Here is a 19,377-nt window from a genome sequence, read left to right on the forward strand (position 1 = left end):
ATTCTCTAGCTTTTGGTATGACATCTCTTGCCTCAAAAATCTCACCTTTTAAAAACTGACAAAACTTACTGCACTATTAACAACAACTGTAGCAATGAGTGTGTTATAAGATGGATGCAAGGTATCTTTTTTTTTTTTTTTTTGAGACGGAGTCTCGCTCTGTCACCCAGGCTGGAGTGCAGTGGCCGGATCTCGGCTCACTGCAAGCTCCGCCTCCCGGGTTTACGCCATTCTCCTGCCTCAGCCTCCTGAGTAGCTGGGACTACAGACACTCGCCACCTCGCCCCGCTAGTTTTTTTTGTATTTTTAGTAGAGACGGGGTTTCACCGTGTTAGCCAGGATGGTCTCGATCTCCTGACCTCGTGATCCGCCCGTCTCAGCCTCCCAAAGTGCTGGGATTACAGGCTTGAGAATGCAAGGTATCTTATAGGAGATAATTATAAAGCATGTTACAACAATAATATTCAAAAACAGTATTCTGTGGTTGAAATCTTAAGAACAGAATTATGCCAAGCATTTGTATAAGGCTAATGTTAGCAGGAAGCATTAATGATGAATGATTTGTCTTGAAAATAAGATTCCTTTGTCTGAGGGATTGATCTGTATGTGTGTGTATATTTAGTTTCTCATGACAAGAAAAATGGTATTCAGTCAGCTATAATATCAGTATCTATAATCTCTTTCTCGACAACATATTTATACATATACACATTTATTTTTCTAATTTAACAGATGTCCTTGGTATTTACTTGCATTTTGTCATAGCATTCTTGCTCATATGACCTGCAGCAAAACAAAAACAAACCCAACTTTTAAATATGCAAAACTATGATTTTAAAGCCTTTTTTTTTTTCTTTTTTTTTTTTGAGACAGAGTCTTGCTCTGTCGCCCAGGATGAAGTGCAGTGGCGCGATCTCGGCTCACTGCAACCTCCACCTCCTGGGTTCAAGCAATTCTTCTGCCTCAGCCTCCCGAGTAGCTAGGATTACAGGCACTCACCACCACGCCTGGCTAATTTTTGTATTTTTAGTGGAGGCAGCGTGTCATCCTGTTGGCCGGACTGGTCTCAAACTCCTGACCTCAGGTGATCTGCCCGCTTCGGCCTCCCAAAGTGCTGGGATTGCAGGCATGAGCCACCACGCCCTACCTTAAAGCCATTTTCTAGGATTTTGTTGTTAATTTTTGTAGAGACATAGTCTCAGCATGTTGCCCAGACTGGTCTTGAACTCCTGGCCTCAACCAGTTCTCCCCCCCACCACCCCTTAGCCTCCCAAAGTGTTGGGATTATAGGTGTGAGGCACTACACCTGACCAGATTTTATGAGTTTAGTAAGCAGTGGATGTAGGTGCATTAGTTTTAATTACGCACTAAAGTTTGACCAAAAAATTACTTTTTTACATGCTCTTTTAAATTCCTTTTAATTACGAGACAGTATTATTTTTCCCTGAGTATCAGTTTGTCCTGATTATCGGTTTGTCTTGTTAATAACTTGCATCCATCCAAAACATTAGTATTTAGGTTTTAGTCATTTCTTTTGGCCTTTATCAAGGGAAACATTTATTGAAAGGAGGTCTCATTTACTATACCTCATTTAGAATGACTTTCCCCCTCATGTGTTAATAAACGTATTTCTTCACATTGCTTTAACACACTTGCATCTTTGCTCTTTTCTAACTCCGAGCTTTCTTCTGTGGCTGCATCTGAGGTGCTTGTTTCAGGTATAGTTTTTTTTTTTTCTTTCGTTACATAATTTTTCAGCATTTATTTTTAGTTGCCCCTTTTCTTCCAAAAATGCTCATCTGAACAAAATTTTAATGTAATGAATTATAAAATAGTACTAGTAATAAATATGAATGTTGTTTTATTAATACTTGTGTAAATGTTTAAAGTGTCTTTATTTTATTTCATGCAGGTGATGAAACTTACCAGGACATATTTCGTGATTTTTCCCAAATGGCATCCAATAATCCAGAGAAACTAAATCGTTTCCAGCAAGATTCACAGAAATTCTGAATTTTTTTTTAAATGGGAAAATATGAAATCTGGTGACCTCCTAATGTATACAGCTAAAACTTCACAATTTTTTACTGCTTTAATTCTACTTAATTTTGGTAGATATTGAATGGCTTGGAAAAAAGGTACCCATTCATATATTTACAAATTAAAACAGTTATCTAGTAGTTGGAGAGGAACCTAATTTAGGACCTCTTTTATTAAAAAAGCCTATTTAAAGGGCTATTTCTGTAGATAAAATTCAGTCTAGATTTAGGCCATCTCTAGGTTACAAGATGCTAGGAGGTCAGATGAAAATGATTCTTTTGCCAATGGGTGGTAGCACTGAATTTTTCCCACCGTGCGTCTTGCCCAGGATCATTCAGTCAAGCATGTCTTCATCAAGTGGGAGCCAACTGTCCTGCCTGCCTCAAGAATATGTTTTTTCTTTAGCTTTCCTGATGATTTTTGGTGGTTCAGAAATAGGTGTGTGTGTTTATGTGTTTTGGTAACCTAGCTTTCATACACTCAATATACGATTTATTAGAACCAGAGAATGTGTTTTCCCCATTTGTTCATAAATGCAGTTATACTTCTTAGATGACAGGTTATTGTCCAGTACTTTAATGTATGTATGTATAATGGCTGTACAGGTAGACCATAATTCAGTCCTTTAGATTTATTTTATGCAGCAAATTTTAATCACAAAAAAAAAACCCCAGTTCAAAATGTGTAGTTCTTCATTGTTGGGTTGATTTCCTGAAGCCTTGACAGATGTATCGATGTAATAAAACTGTGTCTAACAGGTTGCTTGAATGTTGCAAAATTATGCTTTCATCAAAATTTAACTTTTAAAGGAAAAATCAATTTATAAAATAATATAGGCCATTTTTATATTTGAAATTTGTCCTTTTAAAGATATAGTTTTGCTGTTGCTCCTAGTGAAAGAATCTCTGTACAAAGGAGAAAAAGAACCCCACTTATTCTTAGTTAATACTAAAATATATAGCAATAAATTACTGTTTATTTTTTTCTACATCTATTTTGTGTACTTGTACACAGTGTACATTCTTTTAAATTATATCATGTATATAGCTTTAGTGTTCGGTTACATGATTCACAGACCCCTGAATTCCAAAATATTATGGATAAACATATTACCATTTATATGCCACAAATTAGTCTGATTCCATCTTTGAAATGTCTTATTAAGTATAAAATAATTAATTTGCCTTTTTTTTTTTTTTTTTTGAGATGGCGTCTTGCTCTGTCACTGAGGCTGGAGTGCAGTGGCGTGATCTCAGCTCACTGCAGACTCTTCCTCCCGGGTTCACGCCATTCTCCTGCCTCAGCCTCCCAAGTAGCTGGGACTACGGGCACCCGCCACCATGCCCAGCTGTTTTGTGTTTTTAGTAAAGACGGGTTTCACCATTTTGGCCAGGTTGGTCTCGAATTCCTGACCTCAGATGATCAGCCCGCTTTGGCCTTCCAGAGTGTTGGGATTACAGGCGTGAGCCACTGCACCCAGCCTAATTTGCGTTTTGATTCCTTTCCATTGTTGTCAACAATTAAGTTTATTCTTCTTTTAGAAATTATATGTAAATGATGATATTGATACTTTCTAAATAAAAGAGGTTTTTAAATATTTAAAAATGTTATGATCCAATTATAGATAAATTTTCTAACATTTCCCAGTAACTAGAGTTTTACAAATTGATTAAACGTCAAATCAGAATCTAGCCAAGCAGGAATTATATTGAAATAAGTTCACATCACAGAAAAGGTTCCATAATTTGGCCAAATTGCATGCACGCAATGCTTATTTAGTAATAGTCACTATATGTTAGATGAGGATAAAAATATATTTGTGAATTATTTCTGAGGAAATGCTAACTCCCACAGCATTGTATTTAATTATAACAATAACAGGAACATTAAATTTTTATCTTTGCTGTGTGATCTCAAAGTCATAGATCATCTGGCTTTTTAGGTACCTTCACTAAAGGCAAAAATCTGATTTGTAGTTTTTATTAGCGTGTACCTTGAAATTATTTGACCAAGAAGCTCAAAGAAAAGAAGAATGTTAAAAAGAAAGAAACCTCACTTTTCCATCAGTGATAGTGCCCCTGCCTGTTTTAATCCCAGGATTTCATTCCTAAAGATCCTGACCTTTGTCTGAGGAAATCGAGGCAGTTTTCCTTTTGGATCTGGCCATTGGTGTGTGCTTCAGATCACCTCTGGAGTCTCTGTGGTTGCAAAGGCAATTCCTTATGACACGCTTACCTCCTGCGGCTTGAGTTATGAGTTGTTAATGTGGCAGTAATTAGTATCTACTTAAATTTAGTGGTCAGAAATGTATTTGAAGTGCCCTAAAGATGATCATGGTTCAGAATATCTTCAGAGAAAGCAAAATCTTTAATATTGCAGGGAGGCTGGCAATACAGAAATACATTTCTGTGACTTCATTTCTTAAATATGCTGAGACCCAATTTGGACTGTATTTGGCAGAAATGATGGAGTAAACAGCAAGGCTTTAAATTAAATTAATAGTTACAAGGTAGGTTGGCTCTTAGGTGAATTTAGCCATGTCAGCTAATAGCTTTTCTATGGTGTGTAACAAATCTGAGTTATGTTATGCTGTGAATTATTCAGTGCATTATAAGCAATCATAGTTTAAACAATGTGAGTCATGCTTCTGGGCTTCATTGGTCAGTGTAATTGGCCTTTTTATTTTCTTTCCATAACTTATCTGCTATTATTAATTTCTTACTCCTTATTAATCTGTTAGCTCATTATCTTTAGCTTACTAACTTAAAAATTAGATTAATATCAAAATAAGAATAGCACTATGAAGAGTTAATAAAATGCAATTTCATGTTAGAGCTAGAATAAAAGTAATTGAGCAGTTATTTGCAGTGTTTCATTACAACATTTATGTGCTTAAGATTTCTAAGGTTTTAAAAGTTACCTTTAATATAATCCTTAGAAATTCAGAAATTTCCTGATATTAGATTATGGTGTTTGCCTGATTTATACTGGTTTTCACTGTAGATTTTAATGAACTTTGATTGGTTACTTTTCCAGACATACAGATTTAATTTGGAATATGAACTTTGGTTCTTCATGAGTGCATTTTGAAAAAGAAAAAAATACACATTCAGAATCTGGCCAATTTAAGTTTGTATTTTAAAAATATTTTATGCATATTAAGTATGGTCGCAGTAAATTGTGTGTAAGACTAAATTTACTACCATTTTGAATAATCAGACATTCCCAGATCATTCTTATATTGTCAGATAACACTTCTGTATAATATCACTTTGGACCATGGACATGAGCTGGAAGAATGATGTATTTTTATAGATTGTATGTCCAGAATGACTTTAGAACCGCATGATACAGTGGAAGGAGCACTAGACTAGTAGTCACTACCCTTTTGGATTCAGGGCTCCTCACAATTAAAATGGGTGGAATGAAACAAGGTGAAAACATAAAAACATCCCTTTGTATACTGTTTTGCTACTTACAGTGTACTTTGGCATTGCTTTATCTCCCTGGATTCTCACGGTAGGATTTCTGAGATCTTAATCTAAGAGCTCCGAAGTTGTCTACTTTTTTGACCCTAGGGTGCTCCTTTTGTTTTACAGAGCAGGGTCATTTGATTTGCTAGCTGGTGGCAGAGTTGGCACCATTACCCAGGTCTGACTACCAGTCAGAGGCACTTTATTTGTATCATGAAATGATTTGAAATCATTGTAAAGCAGCAAAGTCTGATAATGAATGCCAGCTTTCCTTGTGCTTTGATAACAAAGACTCCAAATAATCTGGAGAACCTGAATAAAAGTTTGAAGGGCTCGATTGGGATCTGAAGACAAAATTGTAGGAAATCTTACATTTTTGCCATAACATTAATGAAAGCAAAACATTATAAAAGTAATTTTAATTCACCATATACTTACCAATTTATTGATGCTTCCAGATGACATCTACAGATACGGTTTTGTGGACATCTTTTTCTGTTTACATAAATTTATCCACTTAAAATGTGATAATGTGGAGACAAAGCAAGGTTTGATTACATAAACTTTTCTCTGCATTGGTCTTTTCACTATCTTATTTGCTGAATTTCTTAATTTTCTTCAACCTCCCCACCCTCCATTTTTTGGATATTAAACAGGGAAAGCTTGCTACATTATAAAGGTTGTTGGCACCATTTATTTTACACGAAGGCTAAAGGTTAACTTTTGGAAATGATGAGCTACTTTTATATATGTGTTTACTCGTGCTTTGTGATATTTCTGGATCATTCCAGTCATAAAGACTTATTACATGTACTATTTCTTGCTACCTGTGAAAAGGTATATTTTAAAGAATGTATAACCAACAGTCCATTTACTTTTTATTAGTATGTAGAGGATTTGTATCTAATTCATGAATGTAGTTTTACAATAGTTTCTCATTATAAATGGAGCAAAGTACATTATCTTTATTCCAAAATGTACATTATGTAAGAATTGTAAATATACTTGATTAAGTACTTTGTATGCCAAAAAATTACAATAAGTCAATAAAAATCTCACCTCTGGCTTAGTTCTTTCATGCTGACTTACATTTTCTTGTGAAATACACTGTGAACATATCTGTCACCAGCAGTTATTTTTAAGGTACTGTATTTCTTCCCAGCCCTTTCAAATCCACATTCATCCTATTTGCTGATTACTTCAATCAATAAATCCATTTGGATCTTTTAACTATACAATTCTCTGTTCGCAGAGCTGTTATGGCCCCTAATTCATTGGCAAAAAGATAAAAAGCTTTTTTTGGGGGGGTGGGGAGGGGCTTGCTCTAATTTTTTTCCATTATGATGGACATTAATGTTCCTAATCTATGCAGTACATTCACATTTTATCCTTTTAGTAAACAGACACACATGTTTGTCTGTGATTGGGACTGAAGGAATGGAAGGTTGAAAAAACCAAACGAAGTGAATCACCTGCATTTGCTTTTAAAAAGAGCTAATTGAAAGCAGACACATAAACTTTTCAATATAACTTGTTTTATTCAGCTTCATTTCATTTTCAGAATAGTTCTGTGGAGAACCCACATCAGTAGTCTGTAAATATTTTAAGTGAAAACAGTTTAATTTTTTAATTATTGCAAAAACAAAGCTTTTTGTTTGTGGAGAAATGTTAAGAAGAAGCAAGAGACTCATTCACAATTCCATTGTCTTACCTGTGCTGTCCAAAATGGAACTCACTAGCTACATGTGGCTACTTAATTAGAATTAGAGTTCATTTCCTCAATCTTACTGCTGCATTTTAAGAACTTGGTAGCCCCATGTGGCTAGTGACTACTGTTTTGAACGGGGGAGATTGTAGAATATATATATTGTCACAGGAAGTTCTACTGGATAGTACTGAGGGAGATACTGTTACTTTTTTGGTGTATACCCTTCTAGACCTTTGGGTGTGTGTATTTATACAGTTATGCAATGGGATCATACTGTTACCCACTTTTTCACTTAATAGATGGGGAGACCTTAAAATTTATGGGAAATTTCAAACATGTACAAGTAGAGAAAATAACATCAATAGCTATAATATAAGCCCATGGCTTATATTTATTCTCCTACCCATTTTTCCCCTTTCCTGGACTTTTTATTGAACCAAATCCTAGACCTTTCACCAGCAAATCATTCTGTATGTACATCTAAAAGTTAAGGACTGTTTAAAAAATCGTAACACTTCTTAAGCTACAAAACTACATAATCAGTATTCAAATTGGTTGTCTCAAATATGATTTTAAAAATAGATTGTGCAAATCAGAATTCACATAAGTTCCATACATTGCAGTTAGTGAATATGTTTCTTAGTTTGTATAGACTTTTCTTCCACTTATTACCATTACTATTTTCTTTTTTTTGGAAATGTGGTCTTGCACTGTTGCCCAGGCTGGAGTCCTGTGGCAATCATAGCTCACTGCAGCCTTGAACTCCTGAATTCAAGTGATTCTCCCACCTCAGCCTCCCACATAGCTTTGAGTACAGACATGAGCCACCTCACCCATTTGTTTTTAAAATTTCCACCTGCAGTTTGTTGAAAACATCACTTTTAATGACTGCATTATTTTAGCTTTAACTACTTCATTGATGACCATTTGATTCCAATTTTTTGCCTTCATGAACCTAACTTTGCTTTATTTTTATGTTTGTTTTTTGAGACAGTGTCTTGCTCTGTTTCCCCGGGCTGGAGTACAGAGGCACAATCTTGGCTCACTGCAACCTCCGCCTCCTGGGTTCAAGCGATTCTCCTGCCTCAGCCTCTCAAGTAGCTGGAATTACAGGTGTCCGCCACCATGCCTGGCTAATTTTTTGTATTTTTAGTAGAGATGGTGTTTCGCCATGTTGGGCAGGCTAGTCTCGAACTCCTGACCTCAGGTGATCCGCCCGCCTCAGCCTCCCAAAATGCTGGGATTACAGGCGTAACCCACCATTCCCAGGCTAAGCCACCATAGTTGGCCTTGCTTTATTCTTATGGTTAAATATTTTAGAACATTCTTAAATTAGGAAGAATTCCTAGAAATAGTGGTGCTTCAGTGGTTGAGTATATTTTTGAGACTCATCCAATGTGGTAGGCACTGTTAGGTTCTGGGTATATTGTGGTTAATAAAAAACAAATGTATATTCTGTTCTCTTGGAGTCATGTTCTTGCAATGAAGAAAGATGAGACTAGGGTAGTATATATATAGGTGGCCCTCACAGAATTGTGGAGGATGGCACTTAGCCCAGACATTGGATAGGAGGTATTTAAAGATCATTTGTGTAGGCAGTGACATGTAAGCCAGGGTCTGAAGCAGAGAGGTTGGATAATCTATGCAACCTTACAATGTGGAAATGGCTCAACAGGAAAAACATTTACCTAATCTCTGGTCAGAAATCAGAGAACTTGGCCAAAGTTAGAACTGAAAGGTTATTGTGCTTAACTCAAGTTCTTTGTGTATTTAGACATGTTATGATACACCAGTTACCTATCTCTGAGAAAACAGCGAATATTACCATCAGTCATACTGCATCCTTTTTAATTGTGCTACCACTATGCTTCATATGTTATAGGCACTCAGTATCTATTGGATAAATAGCTGACTGGCTACTTTGAACCTACTGTTTTTGCTTTCTGTCCGCAATACACTTCAGGAAGCTGCAACTTTTAATTTTTATTTATAGGCAAATAATTGGGAATGATAAGCTACAATAATATCGATAAGTCAGAATGATGCATTATCAGTGATAAGTCAGAACAATATAGTAAGTCAGAATTATTTTTCTGACTTCCTGTGTAAAATTTATTTTTTTGTTACAGTGGCCTGATCGCGCCACCACTGCACTTTATTTGTATTTTTGATTTTTTAAAAATTGTAGTTTTTTGAGATGGAGCCTCACCCTGTCACCCAGGCTAGAGTACAGTGGTGCGATCTCAGCTCACTGCAACCTCCACCTCCCGGGTTCAAACGATTCTCCTGCCTCAGCCTCCTGAGTAGCTGGGACTACAGGCGCCAGCCACCATGCCCAGCTAATTTTTGTATTTTTAGTAGGGACGGGAGTTTCACCGTGTTGGTCAGGCTGGCCTCAAACTCCTGACCTCATGATCTGCACACCTCAGCATCTGCCTAACTCAGCCTCCCAAAGTGCTGGAATTACAGGCATGAGCCACCACATCCGGTCACACCTTATGTAAAATTTAAATGATCATTATGTCTTAGCCATAAATTCCGGGAGTAGTGTTCTTACAAAGGTTTGAAGAAATGTTTGTTGAATAAATTGATTATAAAATAAGAGGGGGAAAAAAAAACTCACCTTATTGATGGTGTAGGTAGGGGACTAAAAGGCACAAATTCTAGAATTCTCCTTTATTAGTGAACAGTAATTAGAATTTAATAATACTCTAGCATGCTTCTTGGAGAGCCTGTGGAACATATAATAAAGCTTTAATAGAGATTTGGGGTTTATTTGTAAATACCCCAGAAAAGCTTATGGTTGCCGAATTGTGTTTTCGCATGTGTTGGATATTTAGGCTTTAAAAAAGGAGTGTGGTGTCTTTAGTAGAGTTTATTGGTAGGCACTGTTCTAACTGCTTTTTAAATATTGTCTCTCATAAGCCAATGAAGCATAGATACTAGTATTAGCCCCATTTTCTATATGGTGAAATTGCAGTTCGGCGTGATTAAGTAACTTGTGTAAAGTCCAACAACCTGTAGTGGAAGAGCCTGAATTTCAGCCTGGATCATCCACCTCAGGGCTTGCTCTCTTAACCAGCTGTTAACCATATGCTAACAGTTGTGGTAAAATACACACAACTCAGAGCTTGAGTTAACTGTTTTTGGAGCTAATCTTGACTAGACGCTTGGAATTGGAAACAGTAAGACTTGGGTTAGGATTCCAGCTCCTTTATTTACTAGCCTACTACATTTGGGTAATTCTCTAAATCTCAATTTCCTCCACTGTAAAATACTTCTATCTCATAGAGTTGTAAGGATCACATGAACTGCTGGAGTGTGGTAATTTTGCTATTTGGGTTTTCCCCCAAGGTGAGTAGTATATGTGAACTTGTTCCAGGCCTGTTTCAGAGATCCAGTGTTTTCCAGAAAAGTGTTGCTCCAATAGAAAAGAACAAGAGTTAGAAATGAGATGGACCGAAGATCTGGGAAAGGTGGGCTCTACCCACACTTTGAGAAATGATGGCAGAGCCCAACAAACTCTGAGAGACCAATCTATATGTGCGTTTGTCCATTATTTTCACCTCCTCCTCTCTCAAGCATGCACAGCACTTGTGCGTGTTTACTTAAAAACTGGGATAGCCTCAATTCTTAGAAGCCTGAAGTTAGTACGTTTTTATCTAGTTAGCAGTGTACAACTAACTGCCTAGGGTCGAAATTGCCACTGGCTAGCTGTGTGACTTTGGGCGGGGGACCTTGGTGTGCAAAACTCCCTGGTACTCCCAAAAAGGCTCTTGATAAAGTGTTAAAAGTTGCTTATAAAACAAAAAACGGATGAAAGTCGCCCTCCAGGGCGTTGCTGCGCTGGGGCTCGGGGAGCAGCCTCGCAGGTTCGTGCGGGCGGCGGGGTCCCCCTGCTGGCCGCATCCTCCAGCCTCCCTCCGCTCGGCCTCCGGGACGACTTGCGGCCCGGGCCATTTCCTCCCAGGGCAGCGGGAAAAGGGAGGAGCTGCCGGTTTAAATTGCCTAGCTCCAGCTCGGGTGCAGGGAGAGGGGGAGACGGCTTAAAGCCTCCAAGAAACTGGGGGAAAAAAGGTGCAGAGATTAAAGCTTTCCCTCTTGGTGCCTCCAGCTTCGCTTTTTGCTAACCTAAGTTCCTCCGTTCGGGCGCCTCCATTCCTTTCAAGGCTCAGCTTGGGTAGCTATTTTCTTTTTTTTGGAAATGTGGTCTTGCACTGTTGCCCAGGCTGGAGTCCTGTGGCAATCATAGCTCACTGCAGCCTTGAACTCCTGAATTCAAGTGATTCTCCCACCTCAGCCTCCCACATAGCTTTGAGTACAGACATGAGCCACCTCACCCATTTGTTTTTAAAATTTCCACCTGCAGTTTGTTGAAAACATCACTTTTAATGACTGCATTATTTTAGCTTTAACTACTTCATTGATGACCATTTGATTCCAATTTTTTGCCTTCATGAACCTAACTTTGCTTTATTTTTATGTTTGTTTTTTTGAGACAGTGTCTTGCTCTGTTTCCCCGGGCTGGAGTACAGTGGCGCAATCTTGGCTCACTGCAACCTCCGCCTCCTGGGTTCAAGCGATTCTCCTGCCTCAGCCTCTCAAGTAGCTGGAATTACAGGTGTCCGCCACCGTGCCTGGCTAATTTTTTGTATTTTTAGTAGAGATGGTGTTTCGCCATGTTGGGCAGGCTAGTCTCGAACTCCTGACCTCAGGTGATCCGCCCGCCTCAGCCTCCCAAAATGCTGGGATTACAGGCGTAACCCACCATTCCCAGGCTAAGCCACCATACTTGGCCTTGCTTTATTCTTATGGTTAAATATTTTAGAACATTCTTAAATTAGGAAGAATTCCTAGAAATAGTGGTGCTTCAGTGGTTGAGTATGGGGTCCTCAGTCCGCCCCTCCCACGCCGGGCACGGGATCCCACTGAACCCCCAGCCGGGCCTCTAACACCCTCGGAACCTAAGACCCAGCGGTTACGGCAGACCGGCCCCGCCCCTCCACGCACCGGCGCCCGCGATTGGCTCCAGGCGGCACGGCCCCGCCCCCGCCATGGCCGCCGCCTGCCGCCGGGGCTAAGTGGCCGCCGGCGTCCGGGTCCCTGAGGGCTCTCCCGCGTTGCTGGCACCGCTGGCGCCGCGGTCTCGTAGCGCATGGGCCTCCTCCGAGGCGGGCTCCCATGCGCTCGGGCCATGGCGCGCCTGGGCGCTGTGCGCTCCCACTACTGCGCCCTGCTGCTGGCCGCGGCGCTGGCCGTCTGCGCCTTCTACTACCTCGGCTCGGGCCGGGAGACCTTCTCCAGCGCCACCAAGAGGCTGAAGGAGGCCCGCGCCGGGGCTCCCGCCGCGCCCTCGCCGCCCGCGCTGGAGGTGGCGCGAGGCTCCGTGGCGCCAGCCCCCGGCGCGAAGGCCAAGAGCTTGGAAGGCGGCGGGGCCGGGCCGGTGGACTACCACCTGCTGATGATGTTCACCAAGGCGGAGCACAATGCCGCGCTGCAGGCCAAGGCCCGCGTCGCGCTGCGCTCGCTGCTGCGCCTCGCCAAGTTCGAGGCGCACGAGGTGCTTAACCTTCACTTCGTGAGCGAGGAGGCCAGCCGCGAGGTGGCCAAGGGCCTGCTGCGGGAGCTCCTGCCGCCCGCCGCTGGTTTCAAGTGCAAGGTGAGCGGGCCGCAGCTGGGGGCTCCCGGTGGGTGGCCCACCCCATCCTAGGCGAGGTCAGTGCGCGCTCCCGGAGGGGATCCGGGGAACTAGCTTGCAAGCTAGTGTTCACAACCTGCGGGAGGTGTCGTTCGGGGGCGTGTCCCGGAGCCAGACGCGCTCAGCTGGTGCTGAGGAGTGGAGCTGCGTTTTTAATGACCGCCTCGCTTTCCTCTCCCCCAATTAAGTGCAGCCCCCAGCAGAGTCCGCACCCCCCCATTTTGCTAACGTTGCAGGGTTCAGCACTGCCTTCAGAGTCTGCACCTCTGTTTATGTTTCTCAGTTTTTGACTTATGAGGATGGGACTGGTCACCAGTAGTCATCCTGAGCAACTGGAGAGGGCCTTGGTGAGGCCGCTGGAAGTGTTGAAGTTGCAGTGACGTTTCTCATTGCTCTTAAGGTATTTCGGTCCGATCTGGTCAAACTCATTGTGAACCATCTTATCTCCTCTCTGTGTCCCTTTTACCCCTTCCTCCAAGGGTCATGAACCCATTTAGAGAAGCCTGGAGTTTCTCCGAATGAGGAAGAGAAAGCTCAAGAGGAACAGATATGATCTGGGGAGAGCAAAGCTGGCCGCCTTGTTCCAGGCCGGACCAATCTGCCTCCATGACAGCTTCCATCTCTGTTTATCATCTTTCTTCACTGCCTGGCTCTCCTTGTCTGAGATGGGTTCCTGACATAGTGGGAATTACCTAGGTCGAATTGCTTATTTGATTTTGAATAGTTGTACAGAGGGGATCCGAGGCCAGATTTTGGAAAAGGAGTAGTAGGTGATATTAAAGGGTGGAGACTGATGTTGATTGGGGAAGCATGCTGAGGTAGGAGTTGTTTATGTGAGTGCCTAGGGGAGCTGCTGCCAGGATTCTGCAGGCTTCGTGAGTCTGCAGTGGCTCCTTGTTGCCTATGGAGTCAAGTCCCAGTTTCTTGGTAGGGCTGTTGTGTTGTGAGCCTGGTCCACCTCTCTGGCTTCACCTCTCCTTTCTTTACATGCACCTCATACCTTAGCTCTGTGTAGAGTGGGTCTTATACGTGCTGTACTCTCTGCCTGCAGTGTCCTCTTGGGCCCTTGGCCATTCTTTACTCAGTTTTCACCTCCCCTGAGAAAGTCCCTAGACCCTTGGACCTCTGAAGCTCCTTTCTGGAGGAGGAGCCTGGCAACCTGTCCCAGGTGATCCTAATGACTCTAATATTTGAGAAACATTGCACTAGTTCGCGGTAGAAAACTGAGGGCCCTTGGCCATAGGGTCAGTCTGGGCAGATCTTGGAATTTGACCAGGTCTCCAAACACCACCTGGAATATCAGCATTGTCATCTCTCTGGGCCTACTCTGCACCGTTGCCAGATCTCTGTCCCCTTGTCCGGAGCTCCCGCTGCAGCTCTTGCTGCACACCCAGTGCTTTCCAGCCTACTTGCCTTTGCTTCTGTCATTCCCACTGTTGGGGTGCTCCTTCTTTCCATTTCCAAGTCTTACCCATCTTCAGATACCATCCCCTCCTTGGAGCCAAGGAACCGTCCCTTCTTTCCTCTTCTACTTCCCTGGTACTGTGACTATATCATGTCTTATCATCCATCCCTGTGTACAATGCCTGGCACTCTTAGCTGGCATCAGAAATATTGGCCCGGGGTAGATCCAGCCTCAGGGCCGAGCTCATCCTGTCTTGGCGTAAGTGTTTCATGCTCGGATTACCCCACTTTACTGGGCCCAGTTCCAGCAGCCTCACTCAAGGCCTGGAGGCAGCTGCAAATGACCGGAGGGAACTGATACCTCTTCTGTTGAGGTGTGAGGGGTGAGGGTCTAGTGTCTGGGGACTTCTAGCCAGATATCAGTGGTCGGATAAGGGTTTATCGGTCCTGGCATAACATTGCTCCTATTACTTTTTTTTTTTTTTTTTTTTTGAGACGGAGATTTGCTCTTGTTGCCTAGGCTGGAGTGCATCAGCACGATCTCGGCTCACTGCAACCTCTGCCTCCTGGGTTGAAACCATTCTCCTGCCTCAGCCTCTTGAGTAGCTGGAATTACAGGTGCCCACCACCACGCTGGCTAATTTTTTTTTTTTTTTGAGAGAGAGTTTTGCTCTTGTCGCCCAGGCTGGAGTGCAGCAGTGTGATCTTGGCTCACTGCAACCTCTGCCTCCCAGGTTCAAGCGATTCTCCTGGCTCAGCCTCCTGAGTAGCTGGGACTACAGGCGCGTGCCACCACGCCCGGCTAATTTTTTGTGGTGGCTAATTTTTTGTATTTTTAGTAGAGACCAGGTTTCATCATGTTGGCCAGGCTGGTCTCAAATTCCTGACCTCAGGTGATCCACCCGCCTCGGCCTCCCGAAGTGCTGGAATTACAGGCGTGAGTCTCTGTGCCTGGACTCCATTTCTTTGTTTTGTTTTGTTTTTGGTAAGAATTCTTGCTGTGTTGCCCAGGCTGGTCTTGAACTCCTGAGGTCAAGCCATTCTCTTGCCTTAGCCTCCCGCATAGCTGGGATTACAGGCACACGCCACTGCACCTGGCATTCCCATTATTTTTTAGTTCATATTTTGTAAATTTTTCTGTTTGTGATGAAAACTGCTTTTTTTTTTTTCCTTTAAATGTGTGATTTTTTTTTTTTTAAATGTGTGATTCTAAAAGGTTTGCTTCATTTTACTTGTGATTTAATTCTTCCTCAGGTTTGGAATATTTCTGAAAAGAACATATCACACATGCCTTTCCTCTGTCTGGAGTACTCCCTGTCCCCATCCTTAGTACTCAGCTTTCAGGTCTCGGCTTTGGTGTTATTTCTTCGGTAAACCTTTCCTGAGCTCCCATTACACACTTTCAAACTCCAAGCACTATTCCTTAGTAACATTTATCACAGTTGTATTTATATAATCGTTGGATTAATTATTTGTCTTCCTTGCTAGACTCTAAACTCTTTAAGGGCATTGACACTGACCTTAAATGCTGCATCCCTAGCACCTGACATATGAGGGGATTTTATACTGGAATTTTTTTTTCAGTATTGACTCGGAAGAAGGAAACTAGAATTTCTCACTGGTTGTGTCAGAGCTGGAAGGGGTTTGTGGTATATAGCATGACAGGTGAGGACACTTGCCTAAGACTTTCTGGAGAGTTAGTTGTGGCTGGACCTTCATCCTAGGTCAGTGCTGTTCCCTTTGTGCCATATTTCCCCCTTAAGGAGCACCTCAGTCTTGTAAGATAAAGTCCGGGGGCAGTTTATTTTTATTCCCAGGGAGAATTGATTTGAATTGTGTTAGAACTGTCTGAAGATAGCCTGGGGGCTCTTCTTCCCTTCGGATGGCTCTGGGATCCGAAGGGAATCAGCATGGCTGCAAGATGCAGAACAGGGCCTCAGTGAACGGGCACGGGGCTGGTGCTCACACACCGAGGTCTCAGGCCATTTTCAGGTGGCATAGAAACACCTTTTAGCTGAAGTGGTTGCGGAAATAGATCATAGAACATTATTAGTGACCTTAGATTTTATTTTGGCTAATTGGATATTAGCTAAAAAGGATTCATGTAGGGTTGTATCTTGTTTTAAATATGTTTGAAAGTTTTAATTAATCTGTTAGTTTGTTACCTGTGAACAGGGAAGCATGTTATTTGTTAATTAGTAAACTTCGGAACTTGCTATGTTCCAGGTACCAGTATAGGAGCTGCTTCTAGCCTATACAGTAAGTCTGTTTTCTAAATGCATCAGAATCACCTGGGGACACTTTTAAAAATACAGAATCCTGGGCCCCACCCCAGCCTTTGGGCTCAGAATCTCCTGGGTGGGGCCTGGAGATCTGTATTTGGATGGAGCTACATAGGCGGGCTTGGGAGTCACTGCTGTAAGAAATCCAGGAATGCCTGCTGCCCTCCTGCTGGTCTCTCAGACCCAGTTCAGGCATCCTGTCCTCTGGGTAGCCTTCCCTGGGGAGCGCGATGCCTGGCTCATAGTGGGCATTCAGGAACTCTTTAACTATGACTTTTCCATCCTGGCTATTCTGGCTGTGCTGACCTGGGAGAGGCTGCCACATTCACCTTGCTAAAATGCTGCCTTTTTAATTTTTATTTATTTATTTATTTATTTTTTGAGATGGAGTCTTGCTCTATCGCCAGGCTGGAGTGCAGTGGTATGATCTCGGCCCACTGCAACCTCTGCCTCCCAGGTTCGAGCAATTCTCCTGTCTCAGTTTCCTGAGTGGCTAGACTACAGGCACCTGCCACCACACCCAGCTAATTTTTGTATTTTTTTAGTAGTGACCGGGTTTCACCATGTTGGCCAGGATGGTCTCAATCTCTTGACCTTGTGATCCGCCCGCCTCAGCCTCCCAAAGTGCTGGGATTACAGGCATGAGCCACCGTGCCTGGCCAAAATGCTGCCTCAATGTATCAGTTCCATTCAGAACCTCCAGTGGCTTCTGGCTACCTGTCCTCCCAGGTCATGTCAACGTCCTAGACCCAAAGCAGTGGCTGAGCTTCCTGAGTTCTAGGACAAGCTGTTCCTTCTCATGGCGCTTTGCCTGCTCTGCTTCTGAGCATCTGTTGTCTCATTCTGTCAAGTGCAGTCTGACACTTGTAAAACTTAGATCAAGACTTATCCATTCCATGGGGCTTTCCTGCTGGATCAGGTTTGACAGAACATACCATGAAACCCCCAAATAATGGTAGCTTAAACAAGGTTGAATTTATGTCTCATTTCAATGCAGTCCAGAGGTAGGCATTCCTGGACTGGCATGGGGGGTTTGTGAAGTCACCAGGGTCCTTGGCTCCTTCCAGCTCTCTGTTTCATCATCCCTGAGAGTGGCGCTGTCTTCGTGGTCCCGGATGGCTGCTGGAGCTGGGGCCATCACATCGGTGTTGCTGTGTTGCATTTAGTCCAGTTTAGCCCAGTGCTGCTGTGTGTATTGTTTCAGGTCCAGTCTCATGACACGGTTCTACTCTACTGACTTCTGGGAAAGTGATCACAGTGAACAGGCCTAAAGGCACCTCTCACGTCTCCTCTCCTTGCCCGTGCTGGCCAGCTCTCTGCAGCGGCGGTGGGGCCCACCAGCCGCTGTTTGTGTGGCCACCACGGAGCACAACAATATTACTTCTTTGTAGTATTTCCCTTGTGCCGTCAGCTCCAATGTTAACAGTTCAGAAAGACCTTCCCTGAATCTCTTTTCTAATGCAACCCTCATGCCAGCCTTCATCTTTCCCATCACCTTGTGCATTTTTTTCTTTTTTTTTTTTGAGAAGGAGTCTTGTTCTGTCACCCAGGCTGAAGCGCAAGGGTTCGATCTTGGCTCACTGCAACCTCCGCCTCCTGGGTTAAAGCGATTCTCCTGCCTCAGTCTCCCGAGTAGCTGGGATTACAGGTGCCTCCCACTACGCCCAGCTAATTTTTGTATTTTTAGTAGAGATGGTGTTTCACTCTGTTGGCCAGGCTGGTCATGAACTCCTAACCTCAGGTGATCCACCTGCCTTGGCCTCTCAAAGTGCTGGGATTACAAGTGTGAGCCACCGCGCTTGGCCTTTTTGTTTTTTTGAGACAGGGTTTCTTTCTGTCTGCCGCACAGGCTAGAGTAGAGCACAATGGTATGATCACAGCTCACTGTAGCCTCAAACTCCTGGGCTCAGGGGATCCTCCTGCCTCAGCCTCCTGAGTAGCTAGGACTACAGGCATGTGCCACCATGCACAGCTAATTTTTTTTTTTTTTTTTTTTTTTGAGACAGAGTCTCACTTTGTTGCCCAGGCTGGAGTGCAGTGGCACAATCTCAGCTCACTGCAACCTCTGCCTCCCGGGTTCAAGCCATACTCCTACCTCAGCCTCCCAAGTAGCTGGGATTACAGGTGCCCACCACCACGCCTGGCTAATTTTTTTTTATTTTTAGTAGAGACGGGGTTTCACCATCTTCGCCAGGCTGGTTTCAAACTCCTGACCTTGTGATCCACCCGCCTCGGCTTCCCAAAGTGCTGGGATTACAGGCATCAGCCACCGCGCCCGGCCAATTTTTTTTTTTTTAATTGTTTTGTAGAGCTGGGATCTCACCTTCTTGCCCAGGATGGTCTCAAACTGGTGATCCTCCTGCCCTAGCATCCCAAAATGTTGCATCGCAGTTGTGAGCCAACACGCCCAGCTGTGCGTTTCCTTTATAGCATGTATTCATTTTTTCATGTATTCATTCATCGGGGGTTGTTGGGTGCGTGTCCCATTCCAGGCACTGTTCTAGGTACTTGTGAACAGCAGGGAGCGGAACAAGTTTCTGCCTTCGTGGAGCTGAAGTTCTGGGGTTGCGGGGAAGGTATGGGAGATATATTTTTAACAAATAAATAAATATAGAGCGAGTGAGATTGTGAGCAGTTCTACAGAGAGAAGTAAAGCAGGCTGAGGAGATAGGAAGTGTGTGGTTGTCAGTGTGGGGAGTTGTTAGCCGTGGTGCGTAGGTGGCCAGGGAAGGCTCCATGGATAAGGTGCCATTCACGCAGAGCCTGAAGGAC

At 43.0% G+C, this 19,377-nt stretch overlaps 2 protein-coding genes and 1 long non-coding RNA gene across 32 annotated transcripts in view; 2 read left to right on the plus strand and 1 right to left on the minus strand.

The window, feature by feature from the left end:
* Positions 1-6,591, plus strand: part of ACAP2 (ArfGAP with coiled-coil, ankyrin repeat and PH domains 2) — a 181,299-nt gene extending 174,708 nt beyond the window's left edge. For 18 of the 21 annotated variants that reach the window (XM_065539686.1, XM_074030727.1, XM_074030731.1 and 15 more), the window contains one exon: positions 1,913-6,591. In XM_065539686.1, the coding sequence (XP_065395758.1) occupies positions 1,913-2,013 (101 nt within the window). In that variant the 3' untranslated portion in view covers positions 2,014-6,591. The remainder of the gene's footprint in view (positions 1-1,912) is intronic. The other 3 variants (XR_010584841.2, XR_012430551.1, XR_012430552.1) reach the window with 1 other exon arrangement.
* The window catches only part of LOC135969585 (uncharacterized), a 305,912-nt gene that overhangs the window by 186,636 nt on the left and 99,899 nt on the right, over positions 1-19,377 (minus strand). The gene's annotated exons all lie outside the window — the stretch shown is intronic.
* The window catches only part of XXYLT1 (xyloside xylosyltransferase 1), a 196,281-nt gene continuing 189,170 nt past the window's right edge, over positions 12,267-19,377 (plus strand). For all 10 annotated transcript variants that reach the window (XR_012430554.1, XR_012430553.1, XR_012430556.1 and 7 more), the window contains exon 1: positions 12,267-12,880. Coding sequence is in view for 5 of the 10 variants with exons in the window: in XM_005545341.5 (XP_005545398.1) it covers positions 12,377-12,880 (504 nt within the window). In the remaining 5 variants the exon portion in view is untranslated. The remainder of the gene's footprint in view (positions 12,881-19,377) is intronic.

This window comes from Macaca fascicularis, chromosome 2, assembly GCF_037993035.2.
Source record: "Macaca fascicularis isolate 582-1 chromosome 2, T2T-MFA8v1.1".
In the NCBI taxonomy this organism is placed as follows: domain Eukaryota; kingdom Metazoa; phylum Chordata; class Mammalia; order Primates; family Cercopithecidae; genus Macaca; species Macaca fascicularis.